Raw genomic sequence first — 25,268 nt, 5'->3', positions numbered from 1 at the left:
GCTTTTTTTGGGTCTCTTTATTTTCTTTGACGTCTAGAATGCCTTCTGTTTTAGGTGCGGCTCCCTCGTGGGCCTCAGCAATTCACCTTTTCTTGTGTCTCTCGCTTTTTGTAATTTGGTCCTCGCTCTGTTTGGTTTTCAACAGTTTTGTTTTTCTGTTTGACCTGCCTCGCCCCTTTTTCGCTCTTTCTGCCGTCTGCGCTCCTCTTTTCTTGCTCCCTTTGTTTTTGTCTTAGCTTTTTTGGGTCTCTTTCTTTTCTTTGACGTCTAGACTGCCTTCTGGTTTAGGTGCTGCTCCCTAGTGGGCCTCAGCAATGCACCTTTTCTAGTCATCAAAGAAACTAAAGATTCTCATGAAAAGGCTAAGACTTCCCGATCCTTCTTTGTGGAGCCTACACAATCCAGTTTTTTGTGCCTTTTCTCTTTTTCTCTCGCTTTTCTGGCTCCTCGCGCTGTTTGGTTTTTAAGAGGTTTGTTTTTCTGTTTCGCCTGCCTTGCCCCTTTTTTGCTCTTTTTTCGTTTTGTCGTCTGCGCTCCTCTTTTCTTGCTCCCTTCCTGTTTTTGTCTTCGCTTTTTTGGGTCTCTTTCTTTTCTTTGACGTCTAGACTGCCTTCTGGTTTAGGTGCTGCTCCTCGTGGGCCTCAGGAATGCACCCTTTCTAGTCATCAAAGAAACTAAAGATTCTCATGAACAAGCTAAGACTTCCCCATCCTTCTTTGTGGAGCCTACACAACCCAGTTTTTTGTGCCTTTTCTCTTTTTCTCTCGCTTTTCTGGCTCCTCGCGCTGTTTGGTTTTTAAGAGGTTTGTTTTTCTGTTTCGCCTGCCTCGCCCCTTTTTTGCTCTTTTTTCGTTTTGTCGTCTGCGCTCCTCTTTTCTTGCTCCCTTCCTGTTTTTGTCTTCGCTTTTTTGGGTCTCTTTCTTTTCTTTGACGTCTAGACTGCCTTCTGGTTTAGGTGCTGCTCCTCGTGGGCCTCAGGAATGCACCCTTTCTAGTCATCAAAGAAACTAAAGATTCTCATGAACAAGCTAAGACTTCCCCATCCTTCTTTGTGGAGCCTACACAACCCAGTTTTTTGTGCCTTTTCTCTTTTTCTCTCGCTTTTCTGGCTCCTCGCGCTGTTTGGTTTTTAAGAGGTTTGTTTTTCTGTTTCGCCTGCCTCGCCCCTTTTTTGCTCTTTTTTCGTTTTTTTTTTTGTCGTCTGCGCTCCTCTTTTCTTGCTCCCTTCCTGCTTTTGTCTTAGCTTTTTTGGGTCTCTTTCTTTTCTTTGACGTCTAGACTGCCTTCTGGTTTAGGTGCTGCTCCCTCGTGGGCCTCAGCAATGCACACTTTCTAGTCATCAAAGAAACTAAAGATTCTCATGAACAAGCTAAGACTTCCCCATCCTCCTTTGTGGAGCCTACACAAACCAGATTTTTATGCCTTTTCTCTTTTTCTCTCGCTTTTCTGGCTCCTCGCGCTGTTTGGTTTTTAAGAGGTTTGTTTTTCTGTTTCGCCTGCCTCGCCCCTTTTTTGCTCTTTTTTCGTTTTGTCGTCTGCGCTCCTCTTTTCTTGCTCCCTTCCTGTTTTTGTCTTCGCTTTTTTGGGTCTCTTTCTTTTCTTTGACGTCTAGACTGCCTTCTGGTTTAGGTGCTGCTCCTCGTGGGCCTCAGGAATGCACCCTTTCTAGTCATCAAAGAAACTAAAGATTCTCATGAACAAGCTAAGACTTCCCCATCCTTCTTTGTGGAGCCTACACAACCCAGTTTTTTGTGCCTTTTCTCTTTTTCTCTCGCTTTTCTGGCTCCTCGCGCTGTTTGGTTTTTAAGAGGTTTGTTTTTCTGTTTCGCCTACCTCGCCCCTTTTTTGCTCTTTTTTCGTTTTGTCGTCTGCGCTCCTCTTTTCTTGCTCCCTTCCTTTTTTTGTCTTCGCTTTTTTGGGTCTCTTTCTTTTCTTTGACGTCTAGACTGCCTTCTGGTTTAGGTGCTGCTCCTCGTGGGCCTCAGGAATGCACCCTTTCTAGTCATCAAAGAAACTAAAGATTCTCATGAACAAGCTAAGACTTCCCCATCTTTCTTTGTGGAGCCTACACAAACCAGTTTTTTGTGCCTTTTCTCTTTTTCTCTCGCTTTTCTGGCTCCTCGCGCTGTTTGGTTTTTAAGAGGTTTGTTTTTCTGTTTCGCCTGCCTCGCCCCTTTTTTGCTCTTTTTTCGTTTTTTTTGTCGTCTGCGCTCCTCTTTTCTTGCTCCCTTCCTGCTTTTGTCTTAGCTTTTTTGGGTCTCTTTCTTTTCTTTGACGTCTAGACTGCCTTCTGGTTTAGGTGCTGCTCCCTCGTGGGCCTCAGCAATGCACCCTTTCTAGTCATCAAAGAAACTAAAGATTCTCATGAACAAGCTAAGACTTCCCCATCCTTCTTTGTGGAGCCTACACAACCCAGTTTTTTGTGCCTTTTCTCTTTTTCTCTCGCTTTTCTGGCTCCTCGCGCTGTTTGGTTTTTAAGAGGTTTGTTTTTCTGTTTCGCCTGCCTCGCCCCTTTTTTGCTCTTTTTTCGTTTTGTCGTCTGCGCTCCTCTTTTCTTGCTCCCTTCCCGTTTTTGTCTTAGCTTTTTTGGGTCTCTTTCTTTTCTTTGACGTCTAGACTGCCTTCTGGTTTAGGTGCTGCTCCCTCGTGGGCCTCAGCAATGCACCCTTTCTAGTCATCAAAGAAACTAAAGATTCTCATGAACAAGCTAAGACTTCCACATCCTCCTTTGTGGAGCCTACACAACCCAGTTTTTTGTGCCTTTTCTCTTTTTCTCTCGCTTTTCTTGCTCCTCGCTGTTGGGTTTTAAACAGCTTTTTTTTTCTGTTTCGCCTGCCTTGCGCCTTTCGTTTTTTTTGTCGTCTGCGCTCCTCTTTTCTTGCTCCCTTCCTGCTTTTGTCTTAGCTTTTTTGAGTCTCTTTCTTTTCTTTGACGTCTAGACTGCCTTCTGGTTTAGGTGCTGCTCCCTCGTGGGCCTCAGCAATGCACCCTTTCTAGTCATCAAAGAAACTAAAGATTCTCATGAACAAGCTAAGACTTTTTCCCCAGTCGGCTGTGTACACATAATTTACCTTAATTTTTCAGGTAATTTTACCTGAAATTTTTTTACCTGAACCGGTTCAGGTAGTTTTGCCTTGCCTGAACTTTACCTTAACACACCTGAACGCACCTTAATTTTACCTTAAATCCGTTACTTTTTACCTGAAAATTACCTGAAAAATTAAGGGGGCACCACCTGAACTTTTACCTGAACATACCTTAAGTTACCTTAAAAACACCTTAATTTTTTACCTTAATTTTTAAGGTAAATTTACCTTAACTAATATAATTTACCTTAAAAGTTCAGGTTAAATTTAAGGTATTTTTAAGGTAAATTTCAGGTATTCATTCAGGTATTTTTACCTTAAATTTTAAGGTGATTTTTGCGCGTTTTTCAGGTAAGTTTAGGTAATTTTACCTTAACTGTTCAGGTGTGTTTTTCAGGTAAATTTAAGGTATGTTCAGGTAAAAGTTCAGGTGGTGCCCCCTTAATTTTTCAGGTAATTTTCAGGTAAAGTTGAGGTAAGTTAAGGTAAGTTCAGGTAAGGCAAAACTACCTGAACGTTTCAGGTAAGTTAAGGTATTTTTTCAGGTAAATTTACCTGAACTTTATTTAGTGTGTTTTTGAATTCGCGCCTCCAACGATTTTGTCCGCACCTTGCTATTTTTACGGCCAGTGATAATCTATAGCTCCACCATCTGATTGTAGACCAGTTGCCGCTACATTTCTAATGAACATTAGTAACGGCGAGCCTTAATGAACTCCCCATTGCGGAACTGGGTTCCTTTTAGCCAGGGTGAGTGAGTAGAATCCTTTAAAGTGACGACAATTCTTTTCTAGCATCTTGTGCGTTAGTTTCAATGTTCGAGCTTTCAATGTCTAGCATCTTGTGTATTGGAACTAATGGGATGCTAAAGAACTATGTCAAGTGTAAAGCTTTATATACAAATGTTTTTTATTTATCTAGAATCATCTGGTAAACTGCATGGGTCTTTCCCATTATAGCCCCCCATGAAAACATAGTCCCCCTTTATGGTATATTTACCATGAGTGGGGGGGGGGGCTATAGGTTATCTGACCACTAAACTGGGGGCTATAATGGGAATAAAACAGTAAAATGAGAGTTTCTTGGAATCTTGCTTTTCCTTCAAACCATTGTTTCTGAAACTTTGTTTTTCATTACCACTTTATTGTTGTATTCATCTGTTCTTCTAATTCGGGTTCAATATTAAATCATCTTACTCCGACATTTAAAACAGGAAACGCGAACAACAATACCAAGTCAACTTGTCAGTTAGTCAAATCAGAAAAGAGCAGCGCGCTCGAGAGACCAAATCAAACAATCTTGTCGGTACCTTAAATGATATCACTGATAAAAACAGATGACAATCAATTTACCCAAGATATTGATGAGAATTCGGAAATTGAGATAACTCGAGTTGATTTTTCCTGCAAAACGTTTGAATAACAGAAAAACTGAGTTCCGTCAAATTCAATTGACCTCGAAAAAGTTTTTTGGCGAGTTTCTCGCCAAAAGTGTTAATCTTTGTCGTTCGGACGCAAGAAAGTCAACATTCATCAACCCAGACTACACTAAAGTCGAACGAGAAAAACAATATCTCCTCCGAACGGACCTTAGAAAGAAACGCAGTGAGTTTCCGAGGAAGCAATGGAAAATCCTCAAAAACCAAATATCTGGAGCAACTGCAGGTCTTGATTTTAATCGCCCACACAATTTGGCATCTGCGGCAATACATTAAACGCATGTTTAATTGTCATATACAAATTCTTAATCCAGATTTGATATGAATTACACTTTTGTATTGGTTGAAATTCTGATATGGTAAAATGAATTTGTAGCTATTTAGAAATGGATTGTGATTGGTTTATTAGATTAACTTACAAAAACAATTGAAGAAGTTGCATGAAGGAGTTGGAAGAGATAGAGTGTTAGAATAAAGTTGCAAAAAGATGTTTTGAAATTGAGAGAATTAGAGGGAATCTGCTCAGAACCTGCATCTGAAAAGTTATATACCATAGAATTAATAGTGATAGAAGATGGTGACAGGAAAAGAGCAGAAAGATAATATACATTAAACAATTCAAAACTTGATTATTTGTTTCGAAAGAACGCATAGCTTTTTTATATATAAACTTTTTTTAAAAAAAATGTTTAAAACTGTGAGCGTGAGGCAAAAAAAGCTTAGAATTCGAATTGGCGATAATGAAGGTCTATTGAACAGTTACATAATCAATTCTACCTCAACAAACTTGCATTTAATTTATACAATCGACAATCGTAAATGCTTCTATTTTACAGATAATACCTGCCCGGATTTTAATTCAATTTTATCGGGGCTGGATTTAGCCAACATAACAATTCATTTAAACCCTCAGATGTGCTTCAAACATGATTAATTATTTTCCTTGCCTACCAACTTTCCCTAATTTATATTGGTTTCTTATATGCTCTATACATTTTTTGATATCAATATCTTACAACTTAAATTATTCTTACATTGACCCATCCCAGAACTTTTAGAAAAAATTTGTCTTTTTGAGATTTAAGTTACAATCTTGACAACATGGCAGATGTTGCAGCAGCTGCAAATGCTATTGCAACAGCGATTCGAGGAATTGCTCCACCTCCACCAGCAGCAGCAGCGCCACAAAGCGTCAGCTTGACCCCATTCACGGGAGCTGTTACAGAAGACTTTAGAGTATTCCGCGAGCAACTGGAATCTTCCATCGCCCTCGCTCAAGTACCAAACGCCCAACAGGTTGGATTTTAAAAACTTCATTTGCAAGGCGGTGCTCTAAACTATTTTCTGGAATTACCAACTGCCAACAAAAACACACATAATAATGCGTTACTGTCACTAGAAAACCGATATTTGAGCGCAAATAGAGTGGAGCTTTACAAATTAAAATTTCAAGAACCAAAGTTTATTCAATCAAAAGAGACGCCAGAAGACTTTCTGACAGACATCACAAGACTTGCTAATATAGCTTTTGCAGACTCCGGAGGAAACGACTATTCAGCAGAACGAACAAGGCGAATAAGGGACGCATTCATTTCAGGAATGCCTACGCATATAAGATTGAAGCTTCTGATGCAACCGGAAACAACAACTGTAAATGACCTATGTGCATCAGTCTCAAAAAGACTAACATTAAAAAGCATCTTACCTGATGAAGACGCTCAAGCCACAGGATTCAATTCTATTACTGACAATAGCTCAAGTAGCCTTGCAACAGCATTGAACAACATCGCGGCTGCTAATAAAAATTTAGCGTCTAGTGAAAGAGAACTCGGCAGGCAAATGAATAAAATGCAAATCTCGGTCGACCGGTCAAACAATAGAGGCTTTCATAGAGGTAGCTTTCGAGGCCGACGACAAATTCAATTTAATTCAAACCGCGGAAATAACAGACCCTCGAACCACCAAGGTTACCAACGACAACAATTCGGTCATACTGGCAGTGGTTTCTATAACCAACGCGGCCGTGATCACAGATATAGCCCGATTATCTGTAGAAACTGTGGTCAACCAGGCCACATACAGAGTCAGTGTTGGTTCAAACCAGTACCACAGCGAGGAACGCATGTGCCATTCGCTACAATCCCAAAAAACTGATTACGCAGCAGCAGCCCTTTCTTACAGCACTAGCTAACAGTAGTTATAATTCAGTGCCGATAACGGGTACAAATCTTTTCTATTTACCATTACACTTTCAAAGATATTGCTTTAAAATTTTAATTGACACTGGGGCATTCTCAAGTGCACTTTCAAAAACTATACTACAAAAAATTACTCTAAATAAACCAGCATGTGTTACTAAATTACCGAAGAATTTTCCTGAAAAAGTTTATGTGGCTGATGGCAAAAAAGTCAGAGTACTAGGAAAAGTACTTATTGAATTAAATGTTGGGTTGAATACCTATAGCGAAGAGTTTCTCGTTCTTGACCAAATGAGTACTGCTATTCTTGGTAACCCATTCTTTATCAAAAATCAAATTGTTATTGATCCGTCAAAGAAACTTTTATATTTTCCAGATGTTACCTTGAGCCTCAACTCCATAGGTAACCAAGAAAACTCAAGACAGCAAGTACTTATTACAGTAAGTAAAATAACACTGAAGCCAAATTATCAAGATATTGTCGAAGTCTCGATTCTCAAATCAGATATCGCATTTAAGAATGCCATTGGAATAATTGAGCCGTCTTTTTTATTCGAGAAAAAATCGAGCCTATGTGTCACTTCTTCAATAAACAAACTTGATTCACAACGAAGAGCGAAAATTGATATTTTGAACCTGAACTCTTTCACTGTTACTATTTCCCCACGAACTCGAATAGCAAAGTTCATTTTCTTAACGCCAAATCAAGCAAACTATATACATCCTATTGAACCATCAATTATATCGTCAATTACAGAAAACAAAATTTTCAACGAAAATAACAAAAGAAGTTCTAGAACATGGATACCTACAGATAACTTTTGGTTCCCAACACCTGAGAACTGTCATGAAAATTCAAAACTTACAGGGGTTTGGAAAATAATTTACGACACTATTGTGAAATTACGACAGGATGAAAAATTGGATCCGACAGTGGATAAAGAAAATAGAACTAAGTTTTTTTCCAAATTTGATTGGACTGACTCGATATTTTCGCATGACCAAAAGAAACATATGGAAAATTTGTTGGTCAAATACCATAAAATATTTGCTAGACATAGATTGGACCTTGGAAAAAACACGGATTGTCCAGTTAAACTGACACCGGAGCACAATAGACCAATTTACTCACCAAACCCAGCAAAACCAATACATCTCAGAGACGAACTGATTGTAGAGTTAGCTCTGATGCAGTACTACGATATTATCACTACTCTACCTTTCTCGCGTTACTCGTCTCCAATATTTGCACAAAGAAAATCTTCGGGAAAACTCAGAATTTTAATTGACCTTAGACGTATAAACCACTTGCTACGCCATGATTATAACAATAATAATTATCCTATACCAACAATGGCCGACGCGACAGCGCATCTAGCAGGAAAAACGATCTTCGCAAAAATGGATTGCAGCCAAGCCTATTTCTCTATGCAAATGGCGGATAATTTGAGTGTGCAACTACTGGCATTTAATTTTGGAGGTAGAACCTTTGCGTTCAAAAGACTAGCACAAGGACTCAGCCGATCACCAACAGCATTCAGTTCTTGTGTGAGCAAGCATTTACAGTCATGTGTTGCTAGTGATAAGTGTTTTGTTTGTTTCGATGACCTGGGAAGTGGTGCAAAAGATGGAAACACGTTGATCGATAATTTAGAACAATTTTTCCGCTGCATTCAAAGTCTAGGTATTAAACTGTCAATCGAAAAATGCCAATTTGGCATTCCAAAAATACGATTTCTTGGACATGAAATATCAGCCGCTGGCATTAGTCCTAATAAACCGAAAGTTGAAAAATTCCTTGCAAATGCTAGAATGCCAAAAACCACAAAACAAGTTCGTCGATTGATTGGATTCATGCAGTATTTTCAAAAATTTATACCACATCTTGCACTTAAACTGCATCGTTTCTTCAAATTATTACGAAAAAAAAGTGAATTTAACATTACGAACAACCATCATGAATCTCTGGCCACACTCAAAAATGACTTAATTAAAGCTTGTTCAATGTCGTTGAAATTAGCTCAACCAGGTTGCCAGTTCATAATCGTTTGTGATGCCAGCTTTTACGCAGCAGGTTTTATTTTATTAATCGAAGACAATTTAGAATGTGAAGAATTAAATAAGGATAAAACTTACGCACCTGTTTCTTTTGGCTCCCATTTGTTTTCGCCAGCGCAACTTAAACACTAAATTTATGCCAAAGAATTCCTTGGAATATATTTAGCCTTTGAGTCATTCGAGCACTACATATAGGGAGTATCAACAAAACCAGTAATAGTCCTAACAGATAACAAAAGTGTCACACGTTTCTTTCAGACGAAGAAATTACGGGGAAACTTATGGAACGCTGTTGACTATGTATTATCTTTTAACTTTGTATTAGGACATATTTCTGGAAAAGCTAACGCAGCCGCAGACTATCTATCACGCATTCATGTTAAACCTAACACCAATTTAAACCTGAAGCTAAGCGATCGAATTCCTATAAGAGACATTGAAGTTGAAGTACTAGCACAAACACCAGATAATAGTCTTACAACATTAACAACAGCAGTTCACGTTCCTCTTATAACTATTGACAGTGAGGAAACTTGTAGTACAATTGAGCTAAATTCCTTCATTGAGCCGAAAGATCAGAGTATCAACAAATTATCAGAAGAAAACCCCTTGGATAAATTTGAATTAAGTGAGTGCTTAAAAGCAATTGATTTGTTCAATGAACAGTCAAAGGACCAAGATATTCAAAAAGCGTTGAACTGGTTAAAAAAGAAGGAACCACCAATAAGCACGTATGGTTCGTACGACTTACAGAAATATCATAAGCAACCTAGTCGTTTAATTCTTGATTGAAACATACTTTGTCGAAAATTTTATGACCATTCACGAAGAAATTTTATCAAACAGATTGTCATTCCAAAACAACTGCAAACAGAACTTATATACCGGATTCATAACTCTAAGCTTAAGGGACCTTTAGGCATACAAAAGACCATTCACGAGTTCCGAAGGAAATTCTATTTCCCGGGCTACACAGAATTTTTGATTACTTATATAAACAATTGCCTCACATGTTTACAAGCTAAATCTCCAAAACACGAAACACTAATTATGCCGTTATCCCCCGTTAGTTCAAATACAAGCCTACCCGCAGACTTGTTACAAATTGACATAGTTGGCCAATTACCAAAGTCTGGAGGCTACTCGTATATACTAACAGGAATGGACGTGTTTTCTAAATATATGTTTTCACAGCCCTTAACTTCAATCTCAGCTGAAACAGTCTGTAAATTCCTTATGCAATGGTTTATGCGGCATTCCTATATACCAACAGTCATACTTACAGATCAAGGCACACAATTTACTTCGCGAATGTTAGAAGAGCTCTCAACGCTTTTAGAATTTAAAATTGAACATGCCACTGTTAAACACGCTCAAACAATCGGAGCTTTGGAAAGGTCCCATGGCCCACTGAAACGCTATTTACGAATTTATGAAAACCAACTGCCAAGGGATTGGCATAAATATGTAGATTTCGCAGTGTTTCAACACAACACTAGTTACCATTCTACAATAGCTTGCCCTCCAACTCTTATCTTCCACGGTAGAATACCGCGAAATCCATTAGATTTACGCTTCAGTAACAAAAATTTATACCACCAGCAATGCCAATATGACTTTATTTCCGATATCCAAAGCAAAATGGCGACATTATTCAGTCAAACCAAAGATAACTTAGTTAATTCTTTCAACAAATATCGGGAATATTATGACAGAAAAGCCAAAGCTGCACCATTAAAATTACATGACTATTGCATGTTGCTGAGCCCAAAACTCTCTACAGAACATGAGAAGATTAGTAACTTAGAATGCAAATGGACAGGATTATTTAGAATTGAAAAAGTTCTTACTCGAAGTAACTATTTAATAAGAAAAGTAAATACAAATAACACGCAAATCGTTCATAGAGTTAGACTCAAACCCATTAAACCACAATACAAAATTCAAGATCTGCGGGATATCGATGACAAACTGTTTACAGCAGACCCAATGATACCTGACGCACTGCGTGAACCAAACCTCTTTGACCACACGCTTGAGGAATTAAATTTTTCTTATGACAAAAACCGACAAGTGAAAGTCCATTCAACAATAGCAACAGAAGCTAAGTCAAACCGTGAAGCCGAAAGTTTAAGGAATAGGACTGCAGAAGATTCGCCAAAAACACCTAATACAGAAAGTACAGCTGATACTTCACCATTTTATACACCAGACTCGGAAAAACAATCTAGCACATCACATACTCCGCAGTCCAGTCCTAAATCTGTCCAAAATGAACACAATATTACAGAACTTCCAACAACATCTAATATACCAGTTTCAAACCCAGCTAAACTGTTGAAGGGAAAGCGACATGAAAGTGAGTTGGCAAAATAACAAACAGCAAACACAGCACATACAGTTCAAACACGCATACCACAACCGCAAAAACCAACAACATCAAGCTCCCCCAAAGTAGGACAAACAGTCTCGCGATACGGTCGCATACGCAAGCAAACGCAGCACTTTCAGTCATCTTAATAACTTACTATTCCTTAATCTTTTTTCAAAATTAATTGCCTTTCATTAGTTCGTTAAAAATCGTTCTTTACTTAAAATTACTTTACTTATGACAAAAAGACATTTCAAACAGTGGCGTTTCGCTTGAATGAACAAATCAATCCAATTTAGCCTGAGGGTAATTAGGAATAAACAGACTTCAAACCAAAGTAAGTCACTGAATTTTAACGCATGAACGACAGGTTCCTCAATGTTAATACATTAATTAATCAAAAATTGCTAATTATTAAAAACAGAAGGCAAAAATAAAAAAAGTACATCCTGAGCGCTTCTAGGCACAGTGTGAGCTTTCTTTTGATATAATTTTCACCCATGTATCATTGAACACGGACAAGCGGAATTAGATTTACAAACGCCAATTAGCTCTTCACATGCTGGACTTGCAGTCCAATATTGTACACAATTCTGTTTTTGCCATTTTGAAACCGCTAAACACATGCTCCCACGGGTAATCAGAGCACTACACTGTTCAATACATTGCATATGTAGCTGATTTGACAAGTCAACACTTCTGATTGACTCACATAACCTCCAGCTAAATTTTCTTAGACGCTTCTTCCACAAACCTAAATACCATTTGTCATATTACATTAAGAAATATTACACTTATTTTATTCCAGTAACAACCTTCTTTATTAGAGCGGCCCTCGAGAGATTTCCTCTTATTGTTGGGAAATCTGAGACTGCGCTGTAATCTTTTACTCGCACCGGCAATACCAGACTTTCGCCCACATTTACTCGAACATTGGCCTTCAGAATACTTTTGCCCTGATTGTTGAAATGCATATAAATGTTCAGACAGGCCACTATGCCCAGAATTTCGTGATTTGTCTATTTCTCTGCTTATTTGCAAGGCACCATCCAATCCAGCATAATTTAACAAGCTCTTATAAACACCGTGTTCAATACCAGACGCATAATTTCGAAGTGTACGATCTATTCTCTTTGTGTCATTTAAATTGCAGGCTTCCCATCCCCAATTAAAAAAACAAAAGAAACGCCAATTGTTGAAGTTAAAACAGCATGAGAAGCTAAGCTGGGTTGACAAAGTAAAAAATTGGGTTCAGGAATATAAAACTTAACATTAGATTTAACTGAAGTGTTTTCTGGACCAACTTCAACAAATGATATAAAATCGTTAACATTTCGTATTAATTTCTCGAAATTTATGGAATGAGTTCCAGGAGTACAAGTGAAATACAGTTTTTCGCCCAATAGAGTTACCGATATAGAATCATCGCCGCCAGTCTCAATATGGCCATCCGTTATCCAACTGTTAAACTGAGCTATTCCATCGATTTTCGTTTGTTGAAGTGTATTTGGAACTGAAAATTTTACCAAGCCTTCAACAGATAGACTATAGCACCAGGAAAACTTGTTTATTTCGTCATTTGGACAATAAAGTTTTTCATAAATTCTGGACTCTCGACCTCTCGGTGTTATACTTGATTTTACAAGAAAATAGTTATCCAACTCGGTTTTAAAAACGAATTCATTATCAATTTCTTTCAAAGTGTTTATAAAATTACTGTCAAAACTAAATAGCTGATGATTCGCAAGGGCAATTGACTTTACGACCCAATCATTGTTTACAAATTAAGAATAACCGGATGAAATAATTGCATTCGTTGCGTCAGTCCAGGAGGCCGCCCAATTTACATCAATTACAGGAACAGGTTCCCAGCCAAGTGATTTCAGCGTTTCTGGATTACGATACTTCGCATTAAAATTTACTATTCGTTCATGAATGCTAGAAAAATTTGATCTAGCCCTTGTTTGCGCCATTATCTAAAAATCGTCAATTTCGTTTATTATCATTTGAAAATTAATTTGAAAAATTATCAATTATTGCATACTAGTTTCAAAAAAAGAGAGTTTACCAATATTTATTAACAATTTGCGATTACTACAAAACCAAAAAGGCAGGGCACACAACATATACAGCAGCCAAAGGCAACTGCCACTAACAGAATATAATGATAACTCTCACCAACGTTGACATTCTCTCGACAAGGATACTCGATATTGGAGCTTTCATATACCACAATATGATCTTTAATAAAAACGATTCTATCAGAGCAGCACAATACTTCAAAATTGTCAGATAAATTTCCTTCTGTGCATGCAGAACTCAAAGCGAAGAGAACACAAAACAACAGAAACAGATTCATTCTCAAACTAAAAACATTCTTACCGTGCTAATCCAAAATTGGATTTTGAATATACATTACCATTATACAGAACTACATAGTGCACATTTCAAGCGCACAACATTACAGCCCCTAAACAACCAAAATTATTGCATTATTTTTTTATTGACCAAATCTTATTGATGTGCCTCGCAAAAAAAGTGCGCCTCTACATATTAAAAATTTTAATTCAAGTTTTGCAAAGATAGTTGCAAGTTTTGCAAAGTTAAGAATTTACGAGTTCAAGAGACCAAATATACAGATCCTCAAGCTAAAACAGGGTGGCTTGAGATCTTGTGAGTTCTACATGTAGAGATGTCTCAGCCTAAGTTTGTTGATCATGCAGTCGATTAAATACGACAAAAACAATCCTTAGGAAAATACACTTGGCTTGATAATACAGACTGCCAGAAAAACATCGTCTGAGTTTTAGAGGAATTTAAGATCAGATTTAGAGGAAATACTTCGAGATGTAAACCACTGGCAATCCGACACAAATGAACGTCTTTCATTAGCTATACCAATAACACAAATTATAACTTACTATGAGACGAAAATACTGAGAAACGTAGACATTGTTGACGATGGGATGTACTTCACATTAGCCATTCCATTTGTTACCGCAGCGACAGTTTTAAATTTGCATAAACCAATACCAATACCCATGCCTAATGATGGAACAGACGGTCACGCATCACAGTATGCTATTGAATCTGATTTTATAGCAGTTTCTTCTACTCAGAAAATAGCGTTAATTTCACAGGACGAAATCAATAGATGTGTCGGGTCGAGTAGCTTCTCGGTGTGTATAAACGGTTTCTCTCTAGAAACAGCCCAAGATACATGTCTTGGATCACTACTTATTAACAATCATTTAACTGCTCTGCAAAAGTGTAAAATTAAAACCGTGAGATTGCCATTAAAGGAAAAAGCGAGAAATTTGGGAAATGGCAAGTGGTTAATAACATCAGCGTCATCGAATTTCAAAATGTATATAAGCCCAATAATAAACCACGATCCATTGAAAAGAACACCTTTACCAGGATGCCAAGTCTGCATCATTGAACTTCAATGCGGGACAAAACTGGAAACCACATTTTTAGAAATCAGAGCAGACATGTTTTCATGCCAAAACACAACGCTTCAAAAACTGGATATTAGACTAACTGACCCTTTGAAACATCTCTTATCAAAAATTCCGGCAATTGGCAACCTGCCACATTTTGCAACCATTGCTCAAGCAAGACAACAGTTCATTGGGGAAATACAAATCCAAATGTCAGAAATTCCTAACCATCAAAGGCCATCGTTGAATAAATTAGATGAAATCGCCCAACCAATTTTAATGAATATGCAGAGTATTCGACCTGTTTAAAGAATCGTTTCACGCAAAGTGACACTTGGAAAATGTCTGTCATAATTGGCACAATCTCTTTTATAATCTCAATGATATTACACGCTCTCATAAACTACGTTTGTCAAAAGTATAGTCGACGATATTCAAAAATGCGCAAGTTTGTTGTGGGCTCATTTGGAATTCATCCACGACAAATACTAGTGGTAACAGAAGATGAAAGGCAGACACTTATGCTACAACCAGGAAACCGACTGACAGCAGAGAACATTGTCATCACGAACAAACAACTGTCAAAGCTTCTTGGACCTACAGCTCCAAAACGAGAGGAACTCCAAGTAATGCAACCTTCTTACGACGTCGACCTATTTTGCCAGCACTTGGCCAATAATCTTAAATCAGCTTAAGAAAAACGTAAACACTTTAATATAATTCATATAGCTTTCACGAAGTAAAGGTTGCTGCAAGGCGCTTTCTAATTTTTAACCTAAAGCTCGCATGAAAATTTTCAAGAGGCGCAGTGATCGTTTTGAGAGGCACATTGTTCTTTTAAAGAGACATATAGCTATATTGTTCTTTTAAAAGAGTCACATTGTTCTTTTTATAGAGGCGCAGTGTCATATACAAATTCCTAATCCAGATTTGATATGAATTACACTTTTGTATTGGTTGAAATTCTGATATGGTAAAATGAATTTGTAGCTATTTAGAAATGGATTGTGATTGGTTTATTAGATTAACTTACAAAAACAATTGAAGAAGTTGCATGAAGGAGTTGGAAGAGATAGAGTGTTAGAATAAAGTTGCAAAAAGATGTTTTGAAATTGAGAGAATTAGAGGGAATCTGCTCAGAACCTGCATCTGAAAAGTTATATACCATAGAATTAATAGTGATAGAAGATTAATCAGTTTTAACTGCCATCATAAAAACGATACCCTGTGAAGACTTCTGTGCAGACTATTCGGCCATTGGGTCAACTTTAACTGATCATGTACAACTTGCACTCAACACAGTTTCTTAATATTGTCAAAGAAATAACCTTAGTGTCAAAGTGGGAAGGACTAAAAGTGTGAAACTTTTTCTGGTGTTGCAAATTCTTCCGACGATCCATCGGGAAAATGTCATTGAATTCGTCTCTGATGTCCTTTATCTGGGAATAGCGCTCTCAACTGAGCTATCACAATCTGTTCATATGACCATCTCAAAATCATGTGGTCCACGTTTTTTCGTGGACCACATGTTTGAAAAAACTGAACCCCCGAATATCTTTTACTATTCAGCATATCGCTTGTTATTGTCTGTATATATGCCATCAGCCTTTTACGCAGCGTTACTTTTTGCAGCAACGCCGATTTTGACCGTAGACATGACCAGCATGTCGAATCAATTACTGGATTTTTTTAGAAAATGCTGCGGAATATCTAACAGAATATTGAGGTTGTTGAAATTCAGTTTGAGTATTGAGTTGTCCACTTGAACTAAATGAGCCTCCTAGCAGTTTTTTTTTCAAATTACATGAACGCGCTTCGCTGTATTTCTCAAATTATTTCAAGCACAAAAGTGAGGATGTTCTTGGATATTTCATGCATTTCTTTTCCAACAGCTCTTGTTATAATGTTGATAAGGAAAGCGGTTTTGTTGTAGAATTCGGACTTTTCTATGCGAGTCTTTGTGACACGCAACTCGCTCCGGTCACCATATTGCGCGTTTTTCTGATTTGGTTGAAATCGTTGGCTGATATTGATGTTCTAGCTGCCTCTGATAAATGATATGAGCAAAAACATGTCGTGCATTTCATTATATCAAGAATTTGGCAGACGTTTTAATTTGGCAGTCGATTTTTTTTGGCTTTAGTACGCAATTATTATCCACTTTGCAGCATTTTTTTGTATATTTTCTATTATTGAAGTGTTCATATTTTAGTAGGGCACAGAGGAACCGTAAAATGATACTGGAATCTCATAGCCGGTATTCGCATTTTGCTTAGACTCCTCAGGACAGAATATTGTTAGGCTCAGAGGATTAATAACGTCTAATTGAGTAAAGAGAGCCTATAGCCTTCTTGCATTTTTTGGCAGTATTTGTATTCAAAGTGGATTCGAGTTTAGTTTTTTACCTATGTCATTTTAGAAAATTGTTGGTGTTACTTGATTAGCTTTTAATTCCTCTTCAAATATTCTTTGAAGTTTAGTTGCGTGTATTTTCCTTCGTTTAGTCACATGTAGTTTACAGAAAATTACAATCCAATGTTGGAATAGGTTTTCTCAATGTTTTCTGATCTGTAGAAACAGCTTTCTAGTCCTCTGCACAGCTGAAGTACAGTTATTGTCCATTTACAGTTTCATGGAGATCGTTCATGTAAATGAAAAAAAGTGGACTCAGTATATAACCCTCGGGAACACCAATAGTAATTGCACAAATTTCAGATTTTTCCTTGAATTTCACATATAGTTTTCTTTGGTTCAAATACGACTGAATTAAGCTGAATGCCTTACCTCAGAAATCCTTGTTCAGCAGTTTTCTCATTACTAATTTGTGGCGCACAAATTTAAGACAATTTTTGAAGTCTAGGTAGAGTACTGAAAGGTTAGATGTAGCTTGTTTTTCGATATTTTTTTATTTGTCTTAAAAAGGCTAATAACCGCAAGATAGAAAATTTTTTTTTACGAAATGCGATTGATGTAGTTGACCTTTAATTTTTGTAGATAAAAAAAGTTTTTCGAATACTTTAGATAGGCAGGTTAATAAGTTCATAGGACGGTATCTGTTGATTTGGATTTGATATCCATCTTTGAAAATAGGGACAACTTCGTTTACCTTTCACTGATATGGGTTTTGCTTCCATCTATATTTTTTAATACATTAATGATTTAAAATTCTGTTATATTTTTTTGATGAACATTGAATTCGGATAGATTTTGGCGCTTCCCAATTGATGGAGTATTGAGAAAAGGCTTTAAATAACTATTAGACGCTTCGCTTTTTCTTTTATATAAGTTTTCTATTTTTTTCTTTGTATTGCACTAGATACAAAAATGGGAGTGTTAGGTCCTTTTTTACGGCTGACTCGGATTGTATGCTGATATTTTTAAGATTGGCAAGTATCCTTTCGATTGATTTTTTGATGCTGTCGAGTTTAAGTGTCGCTTCTGCTTCCTAAGGTGTTCTTAGGAGTTACCCAGTGCTGCCTTGATCTATGTTGTGTTGCTTTTGGGAAAAAAATTTCGATTTTTTCCCATATTCAATCAAATTTTGCTGGAGAAGAACGTCCACAATACTGTAGCAGTGAGAGAGAATTGGACTAGTCCCAATCAAGGGATCTGTTGCACTTCCGTCTGCTTTTCGAAAACGATGTCCAATTGCCTTTTTCTATGCTTTCAGGATTGTTAACATTGGTTCCATTTCGGTTGCATAGGCCTTATGATCACCTAACGCCATATGACGTCGATTTTTTTCATTTCAATATGATTAATTTATTTTGTTGGTCAAAGATGAGAACAACACATCGAGTGACTTTTTGTGCTTGAAGGGCTGCTCAATTTTGTTACCAATTGGGAATTATTCAAAATCTTCTGCTTCATTACTTTCAGATATTCATTGTTTTCAAGTTGGTTCTATTCATATTTAAATCTCCAGTAATTGTTACATTTAAACCGGTTTCGAGGACCCGGTTTAAGAATTCATTAAGAGTTGTTGAGCATTGGCGGTAGGGGCTATCAGAGAGGGGAAAATAGCACCACACAAAACTGTTGATTTAAATTCAGCTTTCAACAATCTTAGGGAAACCTGTTTTAAGGTTGTTGAGGAAAAAACAAAATGATGTTTGATTGATTTGTTATTAGCTATTAGATTTCCACTTGTTTCTCTGTCTTTTCTTTAGATTTAACAATTACTAAGAAAATTGTTTTTAGCAGGTACATCGGTAGTTAGACAAGTTTCAGCGAGGCAATGGATGTCATAGTTCTTTCTTGTCACAATTGTGTAGTAGTAGTAGTAGCGAAGTCTTTAGGGATATACCATAGGTTTTCACCCTTTATGTCATTAGTGAGTAAGTTTGGAATGTTGGTTACAGTTCGTGCATTGGCAGAGTATCCTCCAGGTACATAGATTGGCTTCGTTGAACTTTTCGAAGAATTTCCAAAATTGCTGTGTTATTCGTGCTCTTCTGTTTTCTTGCGTTGTTAAGTCGATATGTTTACTCAGAATGTTGTGCAGTGTTCCGTTTCGTGTCCAGAAGTTATTGTCGGTCCTTTTGAGTCTGGTTTTGGGAATGTTGAAGCTGGAGTTGGAGCCTTGTCTGGTTCGTGCGTTGGTATTATGTGATATGTAGTCTGATATGTCATACTACTTTTATGTCATATTTGTGGTCAGTGATGGCGCAGAACAGTAGCAATCTCTGGACCTTGTAGGTTAAACACTTTAAATAAATAATAAGTTCTAGTCAATTTTATATTTACATTTACTCGAAAAAATTCAATTGATACCATCTCGGTGATATAGCTTGAGGTCTCGGTATCGCAACTCAGAAGCTTGACATAGATTTTGGTCCAGACCTTGTCTTCTTGTTAACTAAGTATTTTCGATTTCCTGTGTCAGTGATGCTTTAATTAATACTTTAAACACTTTAAATAAATAATAAGTTCTAGTCAATTTTATATTTACATTTACTCGAAAAAATTCAATTGATACCATCTCGGTGATATAGCTTGAGGTCTCGGTATCGCAATTCAGAAGCTTGACGTAGATTTTGGTCCAGACCTTGTCTTCTTGTTAACTAAGTATTTTCGATTTCCTGTGGTCAATGATGGCGCAGAACAGTAGCAGTCTCTGGACGTTGTAGGTTAAACACTTTAAATAAATAATAAGTTCTAGTCAATTTTATATTTACATTTACTCGAAAAAATTCAATTGATACCATCTCGGTGATATAGCTTGAGGTCTCGGTATCGCAATTCAGAAGCTTGACGTAGATTTTGGTCCAGACCTTGTCTTCTTGTTAACTAAGTATTTTCGATTTCCTGTGGTCAGTGATGGCGCAGAACAGTAGCAGTCTCTGGACGTTGTAGGTTAAACACTTTAAATAAATAATAAGTTCTAGTCAATTTTATATTTACATTTACTCGAAAAAATTCAATTGATACCATCTCGGTGATATAGCTTGATGTCTCGGTATCGCAATTCAGACGCTTGGCATAGATTTTGGTCCAGACCTTGTCTTCTTGTTAACTAAGTATTTTCGATTTCTTGGTCGTTGAACTGCGACTGAGCTTCTTAAGAAAACAAAATATGATTTAAACCTGCACTCCCAACTAACAATCAACACCTGCAACATGACCATACAATGTAACAGAGGTAAACTGAACATACCGAAAACTCGATTGACTAAAACTTTTAGCGATTTTTTCTTACGAACAAAGATACTGCTCAACAACCTACTTAATTTGTACAAACATTACAGAAATGAGTTCAATGAATGCACTTTAACGAAAATCTACTGCAATTTCTCCGAGAATTCCTCAGAGGAGGACAGATGCAGGTGGAGATTAGCCTGCAGATCTGTGAACTATATTTCGATCTCTTAACTCGGAATAGACAAAGCTAATTTGGACAGTGACTCTAAAGGTGTCAAACCAATTGGTGCACTGCCCTAAATCTTTCACGACTGCAACTACTAAAACCTTTTTGTTCAGGTCCTTAAGTTTGTAGAGCGATGACAATATCGGTCTTCGATCCCAGGAATTCTCTCTGAGAACTAACGTTCTCGTTTTTTTTCTCGTCGTATTTTTCTTGCCGTCTCAGGTCTTGGATTTGACAACTGGCCTGAAGTTGATTGAGGATTCCATGGACAGCATTTAGATCGGCTTTTTCTTTATCACGAGCGTCTTTTGCTTTTGATTTGGGTATCCCTCTAATCCGGATAGCATCGTAATTTTGATGAAAAGTTGCTACAACGACACTCGATCGGAGATCCTGTATTCCAAAAAAGGAGTACAGCATCGTCTATTTTATGTTAATGGACTAAATAACATGATGTGTTCAACAGCAGAATGCTTTTTACTGCCTCAGTTCCAATACCCTGCCTATGTAGGCACTGCAATATCTCAATTCTAGCCGAAGACCAGATTTCAATCTGTCATGTTCGCATATTCGCTGCCTCTAACTCTCCGTGTGATCGTGTAATGAAACTATATTTGTTTATGTAATACATGACTATTTCTTACACGTGCGTTTGTAAGATTATGGTTAATCTATCATTTATATGTTCAGTTGTTTCATATGGAAACGTTAATTCCATTCATTCATTTCAAAAATGTCTAAAGTTGACTATTATTTTAAACCGTTTGCTTGAAAAGATAAACTTTGCTTTAAAAATAACCGTTTGCTTAAATTTTTGGTCAAATCCAGACAAAATTGTCCTAAAAACTACGAAAAAGATTTATTGTATTAAGTCAATTTTAATTGATCGGAAATTGCAATTGCAGTAATTGATATTCAATTGCAGTAATTGATTGCCAATTAATTTAATTGATTGTTCTTCTTTTTGTATAGCCAATTAATTGCAAGTAATTTTCCCTTTAATAGCCGTTTTATTGCACAACTGTTTCTACGATAAACGCAGATTTCATAATTGCAATAATTACGTTTGTAAATAATTACTGTATTGTTAATTTAATTTTCGTTTCAGTTTGGCGAATGAGCATGTGTACAGCTTTGGATATTGTGAAATGTGTTGCATTTGATAAATATGTATGTGGAACAGCAATTGGAGCTGGGGTGGCCCTGGTGGGAGCTCCACTTCTTTTGAGTGGGATTGGATTCACTGCAGCTGGAGTTGCCGCTGGATCAATTGCCGCTAGTGTTCAAACACCAACTGTGGCAGCGGGCTCTTATTTTGCCTTGATGCAATCGGCTGGAGTTCTGGGAATGTCTGCGGCAACAAAAGGAGTGATTGGGGCAGCAGGAGCATCTGTCGGAGGCGCCGCAGCTGCTGTGACAAATTTGTTCAGATAATTTTGAGGACGAAATGTTGACTTAAATAATCGGAACATTCTTTTCCGATTGAGTGCGTCTCATTACAATGAGATGAATTATGATGATGTGCCTTCTAAAAATTCAGTCATTTAATTGAATTGTTTCGATGTTTCAGATCTGGCTTAAGAAATTGACATGAACAATCTGCTATAGAATATTTGGATCTTTTCTGCTAGCGCCCCCCCCCCCCCCCCCCCCCCCCAGCCTTATATAGCCGATAAATTTTGCACCCCCCAAATTCTAAGTTTTTGTGAATTGTAAGAGCGATATTTGAATTTCATTGAAACAAGAGTGTCTAGGTAGATTGAAGGCCCTTTTAGAATAGTTTCCTCTAAAAAGTTTTAAAAATTCAAGCTCTATAGTAGCCGATAACACCAAAAAATGATCTAATACAGAAATTTTTATTGATGCTTACGTTATATGCAACAAATTTTGGTTGAATACGTATACTTTCAAACCATAGCTGTGCTAGCTTTTAGTAAATGCATATTGCTCATATATGTTCACGTATAAGATTACTTAGCTTTAACAATATGTTTACACATTTATAAATGGGGGGTGCCTAACTAAGCGGGGGGGGGGGGGGGGGGGCGCTAGCAGAAAAGATCCGAATATTTTAATACTGAAGAATATTTTACTACTGCTAGTTTTAGATATTAGGAATTTTCTGCCATTGTAGAAATTAATACAAGTTTTGTGTCAAATGGCGTTTTTATTCGTAAGGTATTCATTGGTAAAAAAAGGTCTGATGGAGCCTTGATTATTTATAGAAGCATGGGCAAGTGAGCTAATTCCTCTCAAACGAAGACTTTTTTAATGCAATTCTTCGCTTGACCGATTTTTCTTCGGACCCGCAGGTAGTGCCCGGAGGACGTTAAGTTCGCTTAGAGCCTTTCGGCTTAATAGACTCTAACGATGCGATGCGATTCACTGAAACCTTGGGGACATGAATTCATGGTGCCCCCCCCTCCCCCCACATCAGCGCCCACCGACTGCATATCATTCCACCCGTAGCCCAGCTCGATCGACTCCCCCCTCCCCGTGCGCATCCCCCTTGCCCCAATGCGCCTGCCGCTCACCCCACTCTCCTTCAATTAAGTTAAAGCTAGCCTCCCCAAACCGTAGGTAGCTAGCTACTGACGAAGCCAACCGCTCGCCAGTCGTTTGAGAAGGTTGCGTGACAGTATAACCAATTGCAAATTACCCAAGGGTATTTAAAGCAATTGATTTTCTTTTATCTTTTCGTTCAATAATCTGATTACAAAGCAGCACTCGATATTACAAGCATGTTTTCTCACAATTAAACTGATAGCTTACTCGTTCGGTTGTGATAGTTTTATAGCAAGTCCCACGGGCCGCTGAGCCATGGCCCGCGAGGCATGGCCAAATGCACTCATGCTAAGTAATCTTTGTGGTAGTTTCAATGTTTGGATAAAATATTGAGCATATTTTTGTTACATTGGGTATTTTTTCTTGACACCATTTGAGAGCAGTTCGCCCGACGTTAGTCGGTTTTCCTCTCTGCTGTCATATATATTAAGGCTGAATTGAAACCAATAGGCGGGCGTGCTTAATTATTTCATTCTGATGAATATATCAATTAACGTAATGATTGCCTGGTTACCGGAGATCGAAAACAGCAAAATTTGGACAATTGATTGAAAAATAATCTTTTTTCTCATAACCCTTTCGTACTGTACTGCTTAAGCAATGCAGACGTAGCACTCAAATTCGGGCATGACTGGCTTGTTGCAACTTTCGAACTATTCATCCTGAAAAGTCCAAACAGGCAAGTCTAACTCGGTGGGTCACAAGTCAGACCTCCAATCTTCTCAAATGCCACAGGGTTCAATGTTTTTGGCATACATTAACAATCTACCAACAGCTGTATTTTGCTCATCAGTCTTTTTGCAGACGATTTAAAAGTTCTACAGTGCAGAATGTGATGAGCTGAAGAACCTTCAGACCTGCTGAAGAACTCCAGTGATGAGTTGAAGGGCCTGAATAGACTCTATGATTGGAGCTTGCGAAACTGCCTAATTAACTGCAAAAATATTCCATAACTGAATTCAGTATACCCAGAAAGCAAAAACTGCACACTGATTAATGTTTCACTATAAATGACTGTGAATTAAAAACGAAGACCCTGGCCAGTGATTTAGGTTTCCTTGCCAACGACCTTAGCGGTTGGTAGGAACTTGTTGAATTTCGAAGTCCATGGAATCTTTTTTCTTACTCAGAAGGAACATCCTATCTAATTTCACAACAAAGCTAAACCCATCTTTTCCTGTCGGTAATAAGCCTTACGCTGGGATGCTGAATATTGGGAGCTGAAGCGTTCTGAGCTTCACGTTATCACTTTTTTATTGAACGTCTCAAGAAACGAGTATACGTGAATGACGACTATTAGATAGCAATGAAGAATGCAAACTTGTTTGCATTTCTTTAATTAAAAGTTTTAAAGGATCTCTATTGTTTAATAGAATCTCTGACAAATTTGATGTTTACTTTTGAAGGTGCTACTTAATAAAGGTGCAAAACACTCTTTCGGTGGTCAATTCAGTTCATTCAGTATATAGCAACAACGTACAAGTTCATCGATGATAGCAACGTATTAAGATTATAAGATCAAGACAACAAGTGGAACTTTGACGGCAAGGTTTTTTTTTGATGCCCTTTTACCGGTTTTTTATCTGATGTTGTTGACGTCAACATAGGTTCGTAATCATTCAACAATTGTCTAGATAACTTAAAAACATTTAGCCGAAAACAAGCTTAATCGATACATATCGTGGTTATATTTACTTAAAACTAGGTTAAAAAAACTTTTTCGGAACTTTCCACGTATATTATAACGTATTTAATTGTTATTTTAAAGTTTAGAAATACTCGATTCTGATTGGCTAAAATTCGTTCATTTACTACGTAACATCCTCCGGCCTGGAAGAAGATGTAGGGAAAACTGGTACAAGTTTTACCAGCGGACGGACGAGAGAACCGGCCGACGTACGTAAAACGGCAGAGCGCGCGACGCTATCGGAGCCGTAACGAAGATCCACAATCCGAGCGGTAGTGTAGTAACCACTAGGGTTGGTTTCCTCATTTATCCAAACCAAGTCACCGGTCTTAAGGTGTTGCTCAGCAAGCGTCTGCCACTTGGAGCGTCGGTAGGTGCTCTGTGATCCAACGGGACCAGATCGCATTAGCGTACGACTGCGCAAGGGCGTAACTTTTACGATTGTCAAATTCATTTTTGCCAACGAGAGACGGGATACCGGTAGAGTATTCTAAAAGAAAGTGGTTGGGCGTTAAAGCGTTCAAGTCGCACGGATCAGCGCTTACGGGTGTTAAAG

The 25,268-nt window shown here is 37.7% G+C and overlaps 2 protein-coding genes across 2 annotated transcripts in view; one reads left to right on the top strand and one right to left on the bottom strand.

The window, feature by feature from the left end:
- LOC142343177 (tubulin gamma-1 chain-like) overlaps nt 1-25,268 on the bottom strand; it is a 243,883-nt gene that overhangs the window by 208,402 nt on the left and 10,213 nt on the right. The gene's annotated exons all lie outside the window — the stretch shown is intronic.
- LOC142342390 (interferon alpha-inducible protein 27-like protein 2A) lies at nt 21,548-22,076 on the top strand. Its single transcript, XM_075393705.1, has one exon. The coding sequence runs from the start codon at nt 21,577-21,579 to the stop codon at nt 21,892-21,894; it is 318 nt and encodes a 105-aa protein (XP_075249820.1). The 5' UTR covers nt 21,548-21,576; the 3' UTR covers nt 21,895-22,076.

This window comes from Convolutriloba macropyga, chromosome 7 (genome assembly GCF_964194025.1).
Source record: "Convolutriloba macropyga chromosome 7, txConMacr16.3, whole genome shotgun sequence".
Lineage (NCBI taxonomy): Eukaryota > Metazoa > Xenacoelomorpha > Acoela > Convolutidae > Convolutriloba > Convolutriloba macropyga.
The sequence above is the reverse complement of the archived record's forward strand: the minus strand, read 5'-3'. Positions and strand labels throughout refer to the sequence as shown.